General features: G+C 39.7%; 1 protein-coding gene across 4 annotated transcripts in view; it reads left to right on the top strand.

The window, feature by feature from the left end:
• Positions 1 to 21,960, top strand: part of ca16b (carbonic anhydrase XVI b) — a 113,901-nt gene that overhangs the window by 63,175 nt on the left and 28,766 nt on the right. For 2 of the 4 annotated variants that reach the window (XM_039797294.1, XM_039797295.1), the window contains exons 4-9: positions 284 to 432; positions 7,007 to 7,102; positions 10,809 to 10,875; positions 13,453 to 13,506; positions 13,688 to 13,845; positions 16,076 to 16,268. In XM_039797294.1, coding sequence (XP_039653228.1) covers positions 284 to 432; positions 7,007 to 7,102; positions 10,809 to 10,875; positions 13,453 to 13,506; positions 13,688 to 13,845; positions 16,076 to 16,268 — 717 coding nt within the window. The remainder of the gene's footprint in view (positions 1 to 283; positions 433 to 7,006; positions 7,103 to 10,808; positions 10,876 to 13,452; positions 13,507 to 13,687; positions 13,846 to 16,075; positions 16,269 to 21,960) is intronic. The other 2 variants (XM_039797296.1, XM_039797297.1) reach the window with 1 other exon arrangement.

Below are 21,960 nucleotides of genomic sequence, written 5' to 3'. Positions count from 1 at the left end.
AATAAATATGAACATCACTGCATTGGAATGGGTTATTTTGAGATAATGAGATAATTGAGTTGTCATTAAAAAAAAAACTGAGAATTTCGATAATGAGAATTATGTTTTGATCTTCAGATAACGGGCATTAAATAAAAAGATGAGTAGCCACTGCCACTCTGAGCTTCCGTACAATAAGTTGTTTGACTACTAATCTTGCTTCCTTTGCATGAGTGTACTTAAGGTTCCTTCTTAGTTTGAGTCCATCTTATTTTAATTATTCATATTATTATTTTGTCTCCAGTTGCTGTTCTCCTGAAGGATGACTACTTTGTAAGAGGTGCTGGACTGCCGGGGCGTTTTAAGGTTGAGAAGATGGAGTTTCACTGGGGCCATAGTAATGGATCAGCAGGCTCAGAACACAGCATAAACGGCAGAAGGTTTCCTGTGGAGGTAAAGCATCCTTTCACTACAATACACTTTCACAAGTGTGCAATATGGGTCAACACTGAATATTGGAACCTGGTGCAGAATTGAGGCAACACATTAAGCTTCTAAAATTCAGTTAACCAAGGCCCCAAGAAGTACCACTGGGTTAAGGGCCGAGGATTGTTGAAGAAAACTAAATTCACTGTGGTCAAAATATATTTTTAGGTAAAATCTGGCTTCCAAATGATGCTGAAATGGACCAAGTCCAATCAAAGAAAAATAGCAGCTTCCTTAATAAAGTAACCCCTCTTGTAAAAATGTGGCTAAAAGATACTATGTTTATTAACTTATCATTGCATTGCTTCTAGTTGCATGAGAACATCTTAAGCTTGATTGACTCCTGATTCCTTAACAGATTAACTCATAGGGCTAAAGGGGAATTACACAGCTTTTACACATGAGTCGATTTACTGAAAAATGACCCTCAAGCAGAACTTAGTGAGGAAATAACCCTGATGATGTCATTAAGAGTTGAATTGCAAACTGGGGGTGTGGAATTTGAAATATGTGAGTATTTACCAGGTACAAAGGGTCTAACAAAAAATGAATTTGAGTTGCATTATGGGAAGTGTAGGATCCAGCATTTTGGAGCCCATACTAGGGACTATTATACAGTATATACAAGCTTCTTTTGCATCAATTCTGACCTTTTTTTAAAGTTTCTTGTGAGTTTCCTAACTCAAGTGCAATACGAGTATCCCTTACAAACCTTAAGACTTAGTTTTTTTGAACAGTACAAGAAACTTTGACATTGAAGCATTTAACAAATAAGGCTATGTCTATTTCTGAAATTACTTTAAACCGTGAATGGTCAGTTGTAAATCAAAATACGAAAATAATAGTAATATCTTTTGATTCAGCCTTAGATTTGGTATCAGAAACAGAGTACTTTGTAGGTTTGTTTGCGCATACAAGGAATTAGTCTTGGTGTTTTCATGCATAACTGTAAATACAGTACAAAAAGTCAAGAGACATAATAGAAAATAGAAACATGTACAATAGAAAATATGAAAAATATAAGAAATATGTAAAAATATCTTTTTTTATAAATATCTGTTTTTAAGTGGAAGAGCTGTACAGTTGTGTGCAGGACTTTGCAAAATTTTGACCATGGAATGAACAGAATTTCACACTATGAAGCATAAATAGAAGAATAAGTGCTTGTGGCAAGAAAATACTGTAGAGATGTGCGTTAATGTAACACATGCCATTAGAATGTCAAGGATATTGCATCATTGAAAGCAGAGTGAAAAGGCGTTGGGGACAAATAAGTGTTGCAGTAAAGTTTAATAAGATGAACATTGAAGCAAAAGTTCATATTTTCTTGCTCTGGCTGTTGTTTTTTTTGCACAAGGTCACAACACAGACCAAAAGACAAATAACAAGACAAAGGAAGGGAGAACATCCTGCAAGTAATAAAGGAAAGCTGGAAAGAAATTAACACCCACTTGTTTAGCACAGATATAAAGGGTATTAAGTCTGAAACCTTTTGGTATTATTTATTCTGGCTCCTGGATTAAAGCAGAAATCCCTGTCTTTTTATGTGGTGTAGAAAATAAGTTATTAGTGCCTTTTAGTTTTTTTTTTTTTTTATGATTTACAATGCCATTTATTTTCATTATCTAAAAAGAATTTGCAAATGTGTCATACTCTTACATTTTGTGGGGTTATATCAAATGGTTTTTTTTGTATCCCCTCTATTGTAAAAAATTGTTAATGTTAGTGTAAATATAAACCTGTATGACAATAGGAAATGGCTGTTAGTGTGCCTATCTCCAAACACACAGCTAGAGTCCTCCTGTGTTTATTTCGTGGCCCTGTTCTTTGGAGCCTCTCCGCAGGCACAGCTTTTGATGCTAAATGACTGAGTAATTAGATTTATTTTAGACACATCACTTTGTGTTCAATGTGGTGTTAAAGGGCACCAGATTATATACAGCCATTATAAAGCTGTTGTGCGCATGGCTCCTTTGATGGTGTGCTTCTAAATAAGACAATGGAATTCACTTTAATGACAAATTAAGGCAGCCGTGAGGAAAAAAAGCTAAGCAAGAAGAAGAAAATGATGGCCTTCAGATACATTATTTATTGATGTGAAATATATATTTGTAGCTTAACATGTCTTTGTGTGTTGACCAAGGTTTTTGCATCGACCTCTCCGTCAAAGAACATGGATTCCATTTGTTGCTTTGTGAAAAGATTGTAAAGTAGCTGAGCTATAAAAAAAAAGAAATGAAATTCCACACATTTGTGTATACAGGGAAAATATAAACCGGAATAGAAATTAGTTTTTATTTTTCTCCAACCAACCTGAGTCAGCTGTAACACATGAACACTATAGGTTGCCTCTGAGAGTTCATAAAAACAAGTTTGCAAGGGAGTGGAACAGTTTAAATAGATAGCTAAAAGTAATGGATAAATGATAGTATGAAGTGGCCGGTTAGCTCAGTTGGTAGAGCAGGCACACATGTAGAGGTTTATTCCTCGACGCAGAAGGTCCAGGGTTCGAGTCCAACCTGTGACGATTTCCTGCATGTCTTCCCCCTCTCTCTCATGTCTGAGCCTATCATCCTATCATTAAAGGCGGAATTGCCCATAAAAATAATCTTTTTTTTTTTTTTTTAAATGATAGTTTGCAAAACTTTGACCAAACCTTCTGAAACAATGGAAAAAGGAGCCAAGCCTAAACACTGACAATCTGGGATTACTGTGTCCTGTACAGTATAAAAACATATAATAATCATATCAATCTTTAGAAATTGAAAAGGGTTAAATAACCATTATTTTAAAATCAATTCAAAACACCATATTTAGGAAGATAGAAAGAAAAGAAAAACTTGACTGGTGGCTTCGATAAAGGGCAACATCAGACAAAAAAGGTTGCTTTAGAGTATTTCTGCTTATGCATGGAATCTGTGTTGTTGTTACTAATGGTATAGGCACTTTAAACTGAATGTGATCAAATGCACAGCAGCAATCGTGAAGGAAGTTCTGCCATTTGGATGCAAAAGAAATTTGAATATTTATAACTCATAACTCGAAGGATGAGTGGGCCTCTTCATTTGTTATGTATTCTATTAACATGCATGTCAAGAGCATGCATTCCTGATAGGATTGACTTGACATACACTATGACGGGGATGGAGGTTTCGTAAGTGACACCAAGGGGAATTACTGCATAAGAAAAGAATAGGGCCAACAAAAGACAGCCACTCATGGCAACCATATCCTTAAGGGAAATGCAGTAGTCTTTACTACAGGAAGTACAAAGAGGAATATTCCATCCACATATCCGCAAAGATGTTTCCTGTTAGCTATATACAGTATATGTACATGCTGCACCATATATGCAGAAACAGCACCGTGTGGGAGGTCTGCTTTCTTTTAAATTATTCTCTTTATCAATAAGTCAGCCTGCATGTTTCAAACATGATGTATTATTTCACTCTCCAAATCAGAAGGTGAAAGAGGGTAATCAAATGATGAATGGTGGAAGGGGAAAATGGTTATGCAGGATCTAGCCTTTGGCCATTGAACTGCTTTATCCTGTAAGATGTGGCATTTTCATATTTCATATGTATGCCTTGACAGAGTTTGATGTATCTGAGATTATATTACATCCGACACCACGTGCACAGCAAAACTCCACATTCATAAATGTTTGTGTTTGACAGAGGTTGGCTTTTGTTTTGTTGTGTATATGTTTTGTTCTTTGAGAATTGAGCAGCGTGACATTGGAGGTTGAGCTCCAGGGCTTATTTGTCTCTGCTAAACCAAAACTGTTTTCCAATCTGCTGTCTATTTATCTCTTAAGTCGCTTGTAACACACTTCATAAAGCATTTACTCTTGTAGTTGGGGGGGAAATAAAACCTCAAAAGTGTTTATTTAACCTGCCAAGAAGCTTGGAAACGTACAGAAATATAGTTCACGTACGGGTACAGGGGGCGGAAAGACACATTCAAAAAGCAGCATTATAAAGCTGCTCTGCCTTTGTTACATGGTCACGTAAAAAAAACAATCACGGCTGCTCGGCCTGTGGCTCCTGAGCTTGACATTAATCTAACCACAACCTTTTTCATGGGAGTGAAGTGAGGAAATCGATAGATGGACCACCTGTTCGCTCAAACAGCACAATGAAAAATGAAACAGTGGATTTTTTTTTCTGCCTCAGGGTACCATAAGGAGATCTTTTCTCATAATATATTAGTGTGTCACCAAGGTTAGATTAATTATACATGGATTACAAATCACACCTCTGAAGGGTACGCACTCAGTACTGCGGATATGAAGCGTTGGGGTGGGTGTACAGTACGGTATATTCCAGAAAGCAAAACAAAAACGCTCCAGTAGGACTGAAAGCATATCTGCAGTCAAGACTAATAGGGATGGATGTGGCGACCCTAATAGCTCAACACACATACTAAATACCATAGAAAAACAATACAAAGTACATAAATGTGATGGAGATAAAACCTGATGAACACGCCTGAACGAGCAAATGCCTTGGTTTGTGACACATGGAGTTACTGAAGCCAACAACCCATCAGTGGTGTTGGAAAATGAGTGAACGAGCAATTGGTTGGTTGGAAAGACGCTAGGTGTATAGCAATTATCTGCAATCATATCCGAATCATGCAATCAGAATTGGCGAATGTGTTTTCTTTATCTGCTTGTGTTTTGTCTATTTGGATGTGTTACGTTGCAGTGCATTGAGGGACCAGAGAGAGAATCCTACTGTGTTAAAACCCACACATTTACCTGTTAACAACAGGTAAAAAATAAAGTCAGGAAAGGAGAATACATTTGTGCTGCTTTGATAAATCCAATATCTCTCCGCACATAAACTTATTTCTTGTAGTTTGCTTGTCTTGCCTCAATATCTCGCTGTCTTGGGAAATCATGCCAAACACGACTTTGTTTTTTACCTGTTTGTGCTAAAAACGGAACTTGAGAATGCAGAGCAGCTTTCAGGTGCTTGTGTTTTCACTCACTTTGTGCTGGAAAAAAAATATATTGTAAGCTTATAAACTGAATTTAGACTAAAGAAGGGCTCTGGAGATGTGGACAGTGTTGGCCGTCTGCTCTACAAAGAAAACTGGAGGTGAATTATAAAGCTCAAATAATCTTTTGTTTGTCTCCCAGTTTCCACCTGTTACCCATTGTCTCTTCCAAGAAGTTGTTGGTTAATGGTACTCACCATTTTCAGATTTGTCTTCACATATTTCTCTGTACAACAGTATGGTACATTTTGTACTGACAAAAACAAACATGTACTGTATGAATGTATCTGAATGTCTAAAGAGAGCTAAAAGATTGGTCAGACCACCTGCCGGTCCTGCTTGAAATCAACAACTCCCATCAATATCTGTGGAGGTGAATGAGGTTTACTCCAACAAGGGGGTTTTGTGCCATAGCTCGCAAACCTACACAGTGAAACAAAGCGCGCAGTCAGGTGATTCAAATCGCTTTCGGCAACATTTACTTTTATTTGCTGCTATGAGTGTTTGACAATTGAATATCACATTATCCAGTGTGCCGGTAATAAGAGCAGGTCACATGAGCCAATGTCAGTGAGTAAATGAAGCCTAAGGGGGCCAGCTTAATTGGGTAATGTAGTTAATAACATCTGAAGGGTGATGAATGGCTGGAGCTCTTTCTTGTTGAGTTCTCGCACAACAAATTAGTTCCATTATAGGCTGCAGTTAAAGGAACTCTGAAGGAAACTGATTAACTTAAATTATCTGGATTGAGTCATTTTGTACCTGGTATAGGCCGTTGGTATGCATTAATGGATTTATTCTTATTCATATGCTTATTTATTTAGACTTTTTGCATCGGTTTTCTGCACAGCCAATTGTGGCTGGGTCCCCCTAATTTTCCTTTTTGAAAGAAGAAAAAAGGCAAGCATACCCTTTAATTAAATCAACATCTAGGACCTTTTTTTATTGCCAATTAACTTGGTTCAGTGACATGAAAGGGTTTTTCATTTTAAAGAGGCTCCAGACAGCGAGATGATGGACAGCTCCAATTGCTACTTTTAGAATAATTTCCTGATTTTGATCAGCACTACCATATTATGTCTGCTTTTGAAATGGAAGGAATGTATTCTGTGAATGATGGTTTTCACATTATATTTGCACATTCTAAGCTTTGTTCTGTGATCAGAAGCAATGTTGTGGGTGATTTAAGGTAATTGGAAGCAATGATTAGAAGCATACCATTCTGTTAGATCTCTCCACAGGAAAAGAGAACATTCCCCCAGTTCTTCCTCTCAACTCGTGACTTGTCTCTGTGAGGACAGTCGCCCTGAGGAATGGGATGCTGTATTTCTCCAGCATCCCCCAGGAGTGGCAGAACACAAAAAGGAATGACACAGATTATGGGAGATTTATGGGAGTGATAAATACACCCTCTTTTATGCCCCTCAAAACCGCTTTTCATCAGCTCCTCAGCAGTTTGTCCAAGTGATTGATGACAGGCCCGTTGGTTCTCCTTGTCCACTCCTTAAGCTGTTTATGCTCTTGTTTCCCCTCCCAGATGCAGATCTACCTTTACAATTCAGATGATTTCGACAGCCTCAGCGCTGCCATCAAAGAGAGACGCATCATTGCTGCCATGGCCGTCTTCTTTGAGGTAAGGTATCACCAGGTCTAAAGGGCAAGACAAATGTAATCAGGAAAAAAATACAAGACTACACAAATGCATGTGTACTTACAGTGCACTTGAACATAGATGGATGGATGGATGCCACGGTCTGTCCGTTGGTCAGTCCACCACTTTGGCCCTGACTGAAATATCTCAAGTCGGTTGGTTGCTTATACCAGCATGTTAGCATTATCATTAGGAGCATATTAGCATGCCGACGTTAGCATTGAACTTAAAGCACAACTTTTCCTAAGCACAGCCTCACAGCTGCTAGCATGGCTGTAGTCTCTTGATCTAGTTAAAACGGACTCTGCTCATGCTTAAATATGTATCCCTTATATGCCTTCCATTTTCTCAGAGCTGCTCTTAAGGAAAACCTTTGTAATGCCTCTTCATTACATTGTTTATTAGTATTGCCTAAATGGAAAATATTCTTTTCATAGGCTAATATTCTACATAAATGGTGCCTACCGCCAACTGTAAGAAATTGTTTATAATAGAGGAGTGAATAAATATAACTAGAGTGGACAGAAATGAGAGGGAAATAATACAGTACTAAGAAAAAATAAGAGTAAGATTCAAACAGGATGGAAAAAGACTGTAAAATGGAGGGAGAGAGAGAGAGAGATACTTTATTTGTCATTCTCACAACACGGATGAGAACGAAATAAGAACTCAGGTCTCAGTGCTGACCAACTACTATAGTGATTAATAAATAATTAAAAACATTCCTTCACAAGCCCTATCCTACTTAAACCAATTACAAATAAAATAATGTACAAAAACAGTATCAGAATAGCAGCAAGTAAATAAATAAATAAATAAAGTGCTATTTCTTGAGAAGACTCAAAGGCATGGCAGTGTGGAGGAGTTCATCAGTCCGACCGCATTCAGGTGGAAGCTGTTCTTCAGCCTGGTGGTCCTTGCCTGGATGCTACGCAGCCTTCTGCCTGAGGGGAGGTGGGAAAACAGTCCGTGTGCATGGTGGGTAGAGTCTCTCATGATGCAGGTCGCTCTGTCCCTGCATCGGCTTGTGTAAATGTCTGATATGGCTGGTAGGTCGCATCCGATGGTCCTTACCACCTTCTGCAGCATCTCCTTCTCTGCCACTGTGCAGCTGCCATACCACACAGTGATGCAGGAGGAAAGGGTACTCTCCACCACGCAACTGTAGAAGGAGCTGAGGATGTTGATATCCAGCCTTGTCTTCTTCAGCTTCCTCGGGAAATAAAGGCATTGATGTGCTTTTTTTTAAGGTGGTCAAGGTGTTTTGGCACCAGGTGAGGGTATTGGAGATGTGTACGCCGAGGTATCTGATGCTGGGTACCCTCTCCACAGCTGCATCGTCAATGCGGAGAGGAGTGGGGGCTGTGCCCATCTTGCGGAAATCCACAATCATCTCCTTGGTCTTGGTGGTGTTCAGGATGAGGTTGTTCTCCTTGCACCACAGCTCCAGTCCATCCACCTCCTGCCTGTATGCTAACTCGTTCCCTTTGGTGATGAGCCCAACCACTGCAGTGTCGTCTGCGAACTTCACTATGAGGCTGCTGTCATAGTGAGCTCTGCAATCATGTGTGAGCAGTGTGTAGAGCAGCGGGCTGAGGACGCAGCCTTGGGGGGAGCCAGTGTTGAAGATGATGTATGATGATGTGATGTTGTTAACCCTTACAGACTGGGGTCTGTTGGTCAAGTCCAAAATCCAGTTGCAGAGTGATGGAGCTAGACCTAGTGCTGCCAGTTTGTTCACCAGTGTCTGTGGGATTATTGTGTAGATGCAGAACTGAAGTCCAAGAAGAGCAGCCTCACGTAGGAGTCCTTGTTCTCCAGGTGTGTGAGGGACTTGTGGACCACAGCAGCGATGGCGTCAGCTGTGGAGCGGTTCCGCCTGTAGGGATACTGGTAATGGTCAGCTGTTATGTCGATGGACTTTTTTATGTGCGACATAACCAGCCTCTCAAAGCAATTCATTGCTATTGTTGTGAGAGCATTCAGGCAGTAGTCATTTAGACAGGACACTGTGGCGGCCTTTGCACAGGGACGATAGTAGCCGTCTTGAAGAACGTTGGTATGGTGGCCTGGGAGAGTGAGATTAAAAATATTATGACTTAATGGGGATAGTTGTAATTGTATGCATATGTGAATATGTTTTTGCGGTCAGTAAATGATACATGTTTATTAGATATGATATTTGGCACCTGTGTTAGGAGAGTTTCTCTTCACCTAGCAGCTGATTATTTTTCTGTTTTCTGTGACACGTTGCAGATTCCACAAATTGTCCCCTGAAGGTCGGCGCACATAAACTCTTAGAGGACAAGAATGGTCCTAATAACTGTCAAAAGTAAAAACACCTCAGAGTTTATGAACCATGAAAAAGCATACACCTGCAGCACATCTTACACTCTTAATTTCTATTAGCGGAGTCTTTGCGATTGATGGCAGGCGATCAATGCGGGCTAACTTTCAGCTTAAAAGTATATAGGCAAGGGTCAGCTCTCAGGAAGAGGGAGGCTGGAATGGGGACACAGGTGTTTGTAATGTAGGTCTACTCTCAGACACTGATAAACCGTGTGAGTACAAGGACCTAAATGCCTCCGCTGTGTCCTGACAGCCCTATTGCTTACTGCAATTAGCACCACCATACACAATCCGCTGAATAACAGTTTACAGTGCGAGAGTTTTTAAGCGGGCACACACACATTGGCTCAGATTTACCATTTCTAATCAATGAGGATAGTTCTTCCTGTGCTCCCCAAAGGCCTATTAATGGCCTCTAAGGTGTGCATATTATCCACATTCCGCATTCAGTCCCACACAATTATTCTCCTCTGACTGACCTGAATTATTGTTGAGCAAGGGAAGATTGGTCCCCGCATCCCAACACTGTTTTGTCCAGTCTTGTCTCTTAAGTAGGACATTGGGGATATTGCAGAACGTGGGGCTGAACAATATTTGCCAGTCTTTAGTCATTTCAAAGAATTAACAGTAGGCCTAATAGATAAGGAGAGAATCAACACAGGTGTCTGTCCTCTGGAGACAGTAAAGCTAACGGTAACACCAGCTACAGGATGCAAAGCCCATACAATAATCAGATGTGTTCAATGTCTCACAAAAATATAATAAATAAATTGGCGTTACTACTAATTACTCTCAGGTAGGTTTTGTCAAAAATGTAATATCAATCTTAAATCTTAAAATAAATGTAGACTTATGCAGACCATAAGCAGATGTTTGAACATGACTTTACTGCATCCGGGGGCACAGCAGTTCTGTTTACACAGACACGTATGATTTGTTATACAACCTGCTGCTGATTATATTAAAGGTCAAAATGTAATTATTTTCCTCAAATAAGCATTCAATACTAATAATCAAGGTATTTGGTAGTAAATGCCATAAAAGATACACATTACAATATAGTCATTTAGTACAACACCAGACACGATCATCCCGAAAATGAAATGAAGAAGACTGAATCAACTCATAATCTCACCAAAAACGGAACATCACAGACTTCACAATAATACTAGATGGAGTTAGATGCTGCTACATTACATTGTATTGTAGAGATGTTGCCCTCATTGTGTCCATCCCCCTGTAATTTGTTGATATTGATCATCTTTAGTCATCATGTTAGATTATTTTTCTAGTCTTGTAATCCCTTTTTTAATCCTTTGTCTCTGGACATTTCCTGCAGCTGGGTCAAAAAGACAATCCAGCTGTGGACCCCATCATCCATGGATTGAAAGGAGTCGTGCATCATGGTAAGTAATGGGAAAGTAACCCACTTATAAACTCTGCTTCACATAGAACAATGCTATATTATGTATGTGGTGAGTGCATGTGTCTGTAAATATAAAGATGTATAATTGTTATTCTTTGTTTCTCAGTGTTGGTTTTTGTTTATGTACTCTCCACTGATTGTTTTTCTGTTAAAATCTCCTCCACATGAAACATTACTGTGGGAATTAAGTTCATGTGGGATATTCAAAATGCAATTATCCCTTACAAAATCACTCAGACATGTTTTGGTTATTCCTAGAGGTAAATTCTTGTGAAAGTGCAGACTTTGTGCTCTTCCCTGACCTCCATAAAACAAAGACTGATGCTCTTGCTTACAGCTGTTTAAGCGTTGGTCTTCATTTAAAAAACAACCAAATTAGAGTCTAAACACAAGATATGAGCAGAGTTTAACTTCAAAAGGAGGCAAGATTTGCAAGATACCGCCTTTCCCGTGCTAGTGCAGCTCCAGACCACAGTAGGAGACCTGGGAGGAGAAAAAGCTATTAATTACATATGAGCCTCAATTAGACAACACTGTTTTATTTTGACTCAGACAAGCATGTGAATCGTGGCTCCTGCGAAGGCTCATATTCACATTTAAACTGTTAATGTATCGTGTTGCCTTCATGGCATATTGTCTTAAATGACTGCTGCTGTGTTGCCTTTACTGCACGCATGACTTAAGCAGACCATAAGCAGATGTTTGAACATGACTTTACTGCATCCGGGGGCACAGCAGTTCTGTTTACACAGACACGTATGGTTTGTTTTACAACCTGCCGCTGACAGTCTTTAAGTGAGCATAATCATACACAAGGACATGTAAATGGATGAGGATATATATATATATATATATATATATATATATATATATATATATATATATATATATATATATATATATATATATATATATATACACGGTTATTGTGCTGTGTCATTGGGACATTTGTAATGATGATTTCACTCCTTGTACTGTCTGGAGATGGATGTTTGATGTTGTGCCATGGTAAGGTTGTGACTTTTGTGTTGAGCATTGGTAGGGGTAAAGAAAAATACTTTTTCAACTTTTACTCTGAATAAGTGGAAAAAGAAAAACCAATGAGGGGGGAACAACTCACTTAGAGACCACTAGAGATTCTTAAAAGCATGTGAATTGGCCCCAGATTCAGAAAATGGGTTGCTTTGTTCAGGGAAATTTCTACACTCAAAATTCCATTGAAGTAATTGCAGTAAGGAAAATGGCCTATTTTCTGATTGGCCTGTTATCAGCTGGAGGGCCATTTCACCTGTGTTTTCCATTTCACAGAGGTATTTAAGATCCACTTTTCTTTTGCTATATAATCTTGATAAAGGCAGATTGCCAAAACAATTTGGTTGGTTGTACTAGATTATTTTTTGAATCTCCCATCAGCCTCCAAAAAGTGGCTGAACCCTGTGCTGTGCAATAGGGCTAAGGGATATCAACCTTTAATTTCTATCAATATTTTTTTAAATGGGATATGGTATGAGACAAGACTGTTTGTATATATTGATATACTTTGATGTTGCATTACATAACCTGTTTCTTCCATGAAGCTGAGCCAGTGTTTGCATCTCTCCTCCTTCACACTGTCTGCGCAACCTCCCGGCCACACTTGCTCACAAGTTCTCCTGCAACACGGAGGGAGACACAAATGTTGATAAATGTTGATATATTGTGCTGGTGTATATTTTTCCAAAAGGGTAGGAAACCCTGTCTTTGCTTTTTATTTTGATCAGTCTGTTTAAGTGCTTGTGACATCTCGCGTGTGGCTTTGACTTTTACCGCCATTCAGCCTAAGAATACTGAGATTTTTTGTCCAGTATCGCCCAGCCCTACTGTGCAGCTCCACAGATGTTTGTGCTAACACAACAGTATCTCTCATCTCCCAAATGACAGAGAGCTCAGTGTGGGTGTGGTGGTTTTTGGACTCTCTTCCTGCTGGCTGCTAAATCCCCTCCCTCCCTCTCGTTAGGGTGGTTGGTTTTCCGCTAGCTCGTTATCCCACAGTCATCCATCCATCAGCATCTCGGCGGCCCATGAGCGATAGGGCACGTACACTGTCTGAAGACAGGGAGAAGAAAGGCTGTGAATACTGAATTTGACTTTGAGTACAGATGAGGCAGGGGGCGAGGCTTCCGGTGCCTCCGTAGTACCATCAGTCCTATCACCCTAAGCCTCTGCTTTTTTAGATAAGTTCATAAACTGTGAGAGATTGGATTTGACATGAAGTCAGCTTTATTTGGGTTTTTCACTTCATAATTCAAGGAAACAACAAGCCCACTTGCATAGCCCACGGCGTATATTTGCAGGGGACAAAGGGATCTTCCTGCTTGTTTTTTTGTTTTTCACCCGGCCATGTCTGGTTTTGATCACGGAGGCTAGAGCAGATCCGGTAATCGTTTGGATTGGTCTTAATCCCTGTAGCCCATCAGACAGTTGTTACATGGAGAAAAGCAGGCTGCCACCCAGCCACAGATCAGCTGTCAGAGCAGGCCATTTTATCTGACTCCCCTCCCTTTGCTCCTTTTTACAGAAGACCAAAGGGAGATCTCTGAGTACAGAGATTTGGCCAGAGTGATAACAAGTGGTGAGGCTTTTTACTGCTGTCGCCATCATTCCACTTGTGGAGGTTTCAGGAAAGCGGTTAAATTGCCACAAGGAGAATGTAATGCAACAACCATGTTGATGTTGGTGTTTAGCAAAGTATTGCAGGATGTTAAAAATGTGGTATTTTTGTACCCTGATAAGTTTTTCTGCCCATACTCCAGAAAAGGAGACCAACCTCAGGTCGTTCATCCTGAGGGATTTGTTGCCATCGTCAGTGGACAGTTATTACCGATACACCGGCTCTCTGACCACGCCGCCCTGCATCAAGGTGGTGGAGTGGATCATCTTGTCCAGGCCTGTGTATCTGTCCCACTCACAGGTGTGTTAAGTCCACGCACGCACGCACGCACGCACACACACACACACACACACACACACACACACACACACACACACACACACACACACACACACACACACACACACACACACACACACACACACACTGACAGCGCTCTTCTTTTGCACACAGTGGATCACTTGCTGCCTCACAGTATTGACGTACAAGCAATTTTTTCCCTCATCTACCTCTCCCCCATCCTGACCTTTTCCCTCGTTCCTCCCCAACTCCTCTGCATATGAAACCATAACTGCCTATATAGTGGATGAGTAAGGAGATAGGGGGAGCTAATTACTAGCATTTGAATAATAGTGTGAGTTAACATTTAAACATATCACTGATTCTTGGGAATTTGGATAAAACGGGTTTTAATTTTGAAAATAAAAAGTTAGTTAAATTACAAATCTGAAGGTATATAATTATAGACCAAGGTCTTGGCTGTTCAGCAACCTCCTCATTTTGTATTCTTTTTCATAAAATAGGCATTTTTCCAGTTACTGCTTTGTTTTTGTCAACACCGTCAGACACAATAAAAAGCAAATTGTTTTTTTTATTTGGTCTAATATGTATTTAGAGTTTTTAAATCATTATCTGGCATTCTTAGTACACATATATGCTGTTAAATGTTGAATATTCACTTTTGTTCATTTTTTTATACTGTTTCACGTGTACTCCTTTAAAAGATCTAACATCATACAACATTTACTTTAAGCCTAAATAGAAAAAAGTAATGTTTTTTTATTTAACAAACATATTTTTGTATTAAAAGACACTATTACTTTAATAACTCAACAGCACTGAAGAAACATATTGAAAGCATTTTCATTTAAAACAAATAAAACTCCCTCTGACGGTGGTGACTTTAGAACTGATGCTGGTGACACTAATTCCAAAATGTATACCACTCAAATCAATGGCTACTTGCTTAACAACTTTATTTAACTATTGGGTCCTAAAAATTAACAATTCCGAGCATGCATATCATGTGAAAGAATAGGTTTTTGTTACAACCGTCAGGTTTTCTGTCTGACGGTGGTGACGTACAGTCTGACGGTGGTGACAAAAACCTCCAAATGGTCCTCAACGGAGGCTAGAATATAATTGTTGATCACAATAAATACGGGCTCACGGCTGTGGTTCGGCCACAGCCACGAGGCCTATAAAAACCTATAAAAGAACCTTACATATGTGTAAAGGACCCCCTGATTATAACCTTCATTCTTTTTTTTCATGAAAATGTTATTAATTTCCAACAGAATTAGCACTTTTCTTAGTGAGACATGTTTTTGCCAAAGTTTCAAGAATCAGTGATATATCATACTGTGACTATGTGATAGACAGTGACTATAGGGTCATAGACAACTGCTGTACACAGAGGCTGGTTGTCACACTATTAAAGTTGTTCAAGTGCAGAAATGTTCAATATTTTAAATTATTGCAGTAAAGGTTTAACATTTGTTAAATGCAAATTGTAGCATTTTACAGACTTGCCTATGAGCTTTAGAGCAGTTTACCTCCCAACTGTATGCCAAATCATGCCCCGTGCTTTTTGCTGATCCCATACACAGTCCTTTGCTGCATCTTTTATACATACAATTCTTGGGTTACCCAGCTGCATATCCTCTAGAGCGTTCTGTGCTGTAGAAATATGCAGGGCTCAGTGGAATTTCTATTAACTTGCAGGAGGACAAATCTTTTCTTCAGAAATTACTTTTGCTGCACGAATATTGACCACCTCCACAATGTTTGTGACGCTCACAGATAGTCTTTTATGAACCTGTAATTCATTTCTCCAAGCACGCATAGGACACATTGATTCCACAGTATCTGTAATGTGTAGTCATTACTGCACGCGGCAGGAGATCATTCATGGCAATCAATGGCCACAAATTTGCCCTGTTGAGAAGTTTCAGTCCGGTAGGTAGCCAGGATGATGATTAAGGTCCGTGCCTGCTGGTACCTGTGGTGTGAATGTTTCTTGCAAATACTCTGCTCTAGTTGTGAACAGTCAGCTGCTGGCAAGTGGCTACACATGCGGTCCTGCATTATATATATTATATTCAACACACACACACACACACACACACACACACACACACACACACACACACACACACACACACACACACACACACACACACACACACACAGAGTAACAAAGGCACTTTAGCATGGCTTCAATAGCTATTCTCTGCTTCTTTCCATTTAGCTGGAGGCCTTTTACTCCATTTTTACAACGGAGCAACAGGACCATGTCAAGTCTGTCGAATACCTGAGGAACAACTTCCGGCCCTTGCAGGACCTGGACAATAGGAAAGTCTATAAATCGGCTGTAAAAGACGCATGGCAGAAAGATTTAACTGAAGTCTTGGGAAGCCCTCACAGCACTGAGGCTTCAAGAGGTAAGCTTTGTGTTCTACATTGTATTACATTTTCCGTCTCGGTTGCACTACAACACCACTGGTCTAACCCAAGTATCTCCTGTAAATAAAATCATTTTTTGCTATTTTTTAGTACTTGTGAATTGCTGCCTTAACTACTCACAGTACTAAGAGTTATGATTGGACAATCCCTTTTCTGGTGAAGCGGTTTTGCAAATGGTCAGTTGGGTTCCACATTGGCAATGCTGAGGCGGTCACACTGTTGAAAATAGTGTCCAATGATGCCTCCATACTAATGTTGAATGAACATTTAAAAAATAACGTCTTCTAAAATTATCAGCATTTATATTTAAATGGTATTAGTATTTTCACAGGACTAGGCTTGGGCCGGTGTAAAAATGTTCAAACCGGTTTGATATAAAGCCAAACACTGGACCGGACTGGTATGCCTGAATTTTACCACTAGGTGTCGCACTTGTCTCAGCCACTCCCAAATGAGACTGATGAGTGATGAGAGATCCATAATGAGAATGTATCGACTCCAGTCCACTTAGTTGCGGTAATGCACCTCTAAAGGCCTTTTTATGCTTCTGCGTTGAATCGACGGCGTACCCTTGCAGACCCCTCTGCATCTACGCCGGATCCTACGCCATAGCCTGACGTGCACCTCTCGAAAAATGTAACTACACGTTGCAGCGACGCACGTTGCAGCGACGCACGTTGCAGCGACGCACGCTGCCGCGACGCCCGCTGCCGCGACGCCTGCTGCCGCGACGCCTGCTGCCGCGACGCATGCTGCCAGACGCTAGCGACGCGACGCTCCAACACGCTAGCAGCGACGCGATCGCTGGTAGCGACGCATCGCTGGTAGCGACGCACGCTGTAGCGGACGACGCTGCAGCGACGACGTTGCAGCGGACGCGATTACACAGCAGCCGACGCGCGCGCAGCGATCGTAGTTACATTTTTGTCAGCCAAGCTACTGGGAAAGTTTAGTGAGCTAAGCTACCTAGTCTACATGAAATGAAGCTTTACGACACTAAAGCTAACATTAGCTCTCCAAGAAAAAGTAGCAATAAAAAAGAATGCTTGAATCCTGTTGACAGCATGGTTGACAGGATTTTAGGATATAAGAATAATACACCCTCTGACCACAAAGTGGGTTGCAACGGCAGAGTGGCGCTGTCCGTTTTTCTGCTTGTTAGGGCTGTGCAATTAATCAGATTTTAATCAGTATTAAGATTTGGCTCCTAACGATCAACCTCATATTCATCTTATTTATTCAGCTGTGGAACCAGATGAACGGTAAGAAGAGATTATGTATTTGTCTTATGTATGATTTACCAATAGGGCTAACATCACAACAATGCCAATTAATTTTTTTCATCGATTAGTTGGGTCTATGTTGTCTACAGTGTCTCTCGTAGTCAGACCTCATTTCAGCTAATTAGTGTTGCCTAAATCTGCCAGATTTGTGTCCTTTTTGATGAATTTAAAAACAAACTTTGGACATAAATTCATTCTGTCAGTTTTTTCTCCATTTTATTATTATTAAATTAACCCGTATGGTAATCGTGCATCAAATACCTGCGCGTATAAAACTACGCAGTTTTGGGATATGGCACATATCCCAACAAAAGAACGGATGAGAGACACTTATACATTCCTTTATTTACGGTGCTATCTTCCACTACATCATTAATAAGGACAGAAAAACACTTCTTTGGCCGGAACACCAACTCCAGGCTTCCTGAATCATGGCTCTCAGTCAAGGTAAACTAAGGAGGTCTGTGGGTGAGATCTCCTTGAAAGTGACCAATCATAGAAGGGCCAGGGGATTATCCAATAAAGTCGTCGATCCAGCCTAAGGTTGGAGAGACACCGGACTATAACATATATGGAGATTTTAGAATATTTCACACTATTAACGTTAGTCAGAGACGGTCTAAAGTGAACAGAAACTTGAGCAATAACTGATCAAATATGTAAGGGATAATGTAGAGCTTGCCTTACCTTGCACGGCAGCTGGATTCTCACGATATCACGGGGCAGGATCACATAGCACGAAAATCCATCTTGACTTGAAGTAATGCGTTTTTGTCTGACCTACCAGCTTACTGAACCAATCAGCGTCCGGTAAGGAGCTACTGGCAGCTACAGGCGTGGTTTAGGCGTGTGTTGGCAGCGACTGTTTGTTTAAAACAACAGTGGCAGATGTGATAGACAGATGGTTCATCCAATCACCTGCCAGGTGTTTTTTGAAAGTGCCTGCCCTTTTCCAAACAATTTCCAATCATGGCTTCTCAGATGGTTCTGTGTTAACAAACCATCTGGCACGTCAGGTTAGAGCGAGGTGGTTGTTATTGCGAATTGAACCCCTTCAGGGTGATGCAGGACCTCCTCCTTTCGTGTTCATGTCTCGCTGGCTGATCTGCACTGCACACTGCCCGGACTGAGCTTCTGCAGGCTTTGTGATCTGTTGATCAGTGATAAGAGCTCCATATGAGCACCAATCTCTCATGGAAGCCAGACCCGGGTAGTGCATAGAGCAGAGCCGCAGCAATTAGCTAGGCAGTGGGAGCACTATTGTCAACAATCTGCTATACAGAAATAACAAACCATAGAATAAAACCTCTGCATGTCCTTCTTTTTGTGTTTATAACACTGCATTCGCACACATGATGTGATTGGTCACACTGATGGAACATAATGCCTATAATATTTAAGATTATATGTTAATATTTCTGAGGGAACAGGATTGTGGTGCAGCTGTAAAATGTAGTTTTTAAAATAGGCCATAGTCTGAACATGTTTTAATAGCATTTCAGTGACAGTTTGTTGAACCTGCTTTCTAAAACAGGGCCTAGGAAACAAACTGGGACACATTTAGAATGTTAACGTTTAAAACTGAAATAATAAATGTTTGACTTTCTATTCCATATCTGAACCGGTATCAGAACTCATTGCTGCAATCGAGACATTTTGGACCACCAAACTCACTAGAGAGCCCTGCAACAATCGACCACTTGGACAAAGTGATACCACAGGTCATTGCGTAATGTATGGGCCTCCTGCTAACTCTAGCCAGGCCAAAAGCTGTTTGATTGTGTTACTGTACTGTAAGACTGATATTACTATACTTATACTTACTAAAAAGCCTTGAATATTTCATTGTTTAGTTCGAGATTCTTTTATGACACACTTATTTACTGAAGTTGAGTAACACTAATGCAGGTGGCATAAAATAGGTCAAATTGGCTTTAGTTTGCTTCCTTATGTAGAGCTGTGGCCATGTTTATGACTAGGTTTACTAGTTACCATTGACCATTTAATGTACATTGTACATATGAGCAATATACTTTAGGCATGCAGTATATTTTTTACAGATGCAATTTGTATTTCATGTCATTTGCAAAAACTGCACACACAGGGCACACAGAATAGCGTTCTTCTGAAGATTTTCACATCATGACACCTATTTTAACACACACACACACACACACACACAGTTGTACAGTATTTGTTTTGTGTATACATACTATTTTTTTTTTTTTTCAACCAAACTCCGTTTTACAATGCTATTTTCTTTCTGGTCAAAAATCTTGGGGCTTTAGTGAAAATTATTATTGAGATTTTTGATAGTGTTTTAGGACCAAATTCAGGAAGCTCATCTAACTGCTCAGCCTGGAGACCCATTCAAACATAGACCCAGCTTTTTTTCTATTTTAGTAGGGTAAAAATGAAAAAACGTCTGCTGCGATTAGAATCACCACATTAATAGGTAATAATTCAAATTTCACAAGATGTTCTGTCAGAATAATGCATGTCATTCTCTCATTGTTATAACACCTTATATCAAAGAATGTGTTAATGCAACAGACCTCATGCAAGGCTTGATTAGAGTATTTTTGTTCGTCTCTTTTATGTGTGCATCTTGCAGCGCTTGCTTTAACAGAACAGTACAGGAACTATGGAGACTAATGAGAAAGGCTGCTGCGCCTTAAAGTAGTGTTGTTGGTGTCTGGCGGGGAGAATTGATTGGGAATGCTTGTGATGAAGTTGGAGCACTCTCACAAGGCCGATCAGCAATCATCATTAATATGTGGCATAGCTAAAATAGACCCATACAAATTAAGTTGTGAAATTGCTTTTGTGGCATTATGTCAGTAGCAGAATGAATGTGGACCAGTGTCTCTCCAGTTTTTTCCACTTTCCCTCCCTCCTGCTCATTTTCTCTTTTTGTCTCTCTCGCATTTTGCTGTGCTAAAATGTAAGAATCCAGATGTAATGGGAGGAGCTCGGAGTAAACAGTGTCAGTCTTATCTTCAGGGGTGACATCTGTCAAGGTTGTGTGAGGGGGGATATTTATCTGCCCACAGTAAATGATGGCATTGCTTGTTAATGTTGTGAGAGCCAGGGCCATACCTTGACTGAATGTTCCATCACTGCCATGAGAGTTGTTTGGCTATTAGAGAGGCATAGCTTCTGATGCAACATACGGTTTGCAGATTTGTTTGTGTTTACTCTAATACTGCATTTCTGCATGTGTAAAATAAGCTATCAGCCTGTGCTTGCAGGCCTTTTTCTCAAGACTAGACCAAATTTAGCATACCACTGTTTAGAATATAGTAAAATGGTCCATGGGGCTGCAACCAACTTTTGTTTTCATTATTAATAACTCTGTTTGTTATTTTGTTAATTAGGTGATTAATTGTTTTGTCTATAAAATGTCAGTAAATAAATAATGAAAAATGCCTTGAACTTGCATGTTTTGTCCGACTTTAAGTACAAAACCATTGCATCTAGCCCACAATTTTATAAAACCGAGAAAAGCAGAAAATCCTCACAGTGCAGAAACTGGAACCAAACAAAGTTTGACATGTTTGCTTGAAAATATGGAATGCCATTTTATTCAGTATTAAATAAATGAATAAATACATATGCCTATGAAATACATCCTGAAATAAATAAATGTAAATATATAAACGAGTCAATATATGGTTGGGAACAGACAATTGTTTTTTTAACTGCTAACACATCATTAACATAGTCTAATATTATATTATATATATCTAATATATCAACAACCACCTTGGATAAATTAAGTTTATAATTAATACAGAGACATCATGTTTGCTCATCAGTAAAACACAAAAAATGCCCCAATTATTGTGAACAGACTTAAATCACAACAGTTTTGTATTTCAAGGTGCCAAATAGGTGTTAATTAAGGCTGGGCGATATAGACAAAACCAACAATAATTTTTGACCAACTACCACGATATTGTATGGTTGTCTATTGATGCTTTCACAAAATATTTACACAATACAATTTTGGATAAAGTATCATCAGGAATGTGGATATAATGAGTAGGTGGGTGAAGGCAAATAATAAAAAAGCTAGAGCAGTCTAGTAAGTTCAGAAAATGACATCACTTTACTGTAATCTAACCTTTAAAACCAGAAAAAAAACATTTATGCCATATTACAATATCCAAAATCTAAGATGATATTTAGTCTCATATCACGATATGAGTACAATATCGATATATTGCCCAGACCAGTTGATGGTGATAAGGATAATGGCTGACATGATGCTAATGATGCAGGCAGTACAACCATTATGTCTTCAGCTGTTATTAAGAGGCTGCTTATGAGCTGCTGAAGTTGACAACGAACATCCGACAGGTTATAATGCATTTCACACCTGTCA

This window comes from Perca fluviatilis, chromosome 4 (assembly GCF_010015445.1).
Source record: "Perca fluviatilis chromosome 4, GENO_Pfluv_1.0, whole genome shotgun sequence".
NCBI lineage: Eukaryota > Metazoa > Chordata > Actinopteri > Perciformes > Percidae > Perca > Perca fluviatilis.
This window is presented reverse-complemented; position numbering and strand designations above follow the sequence as displayed.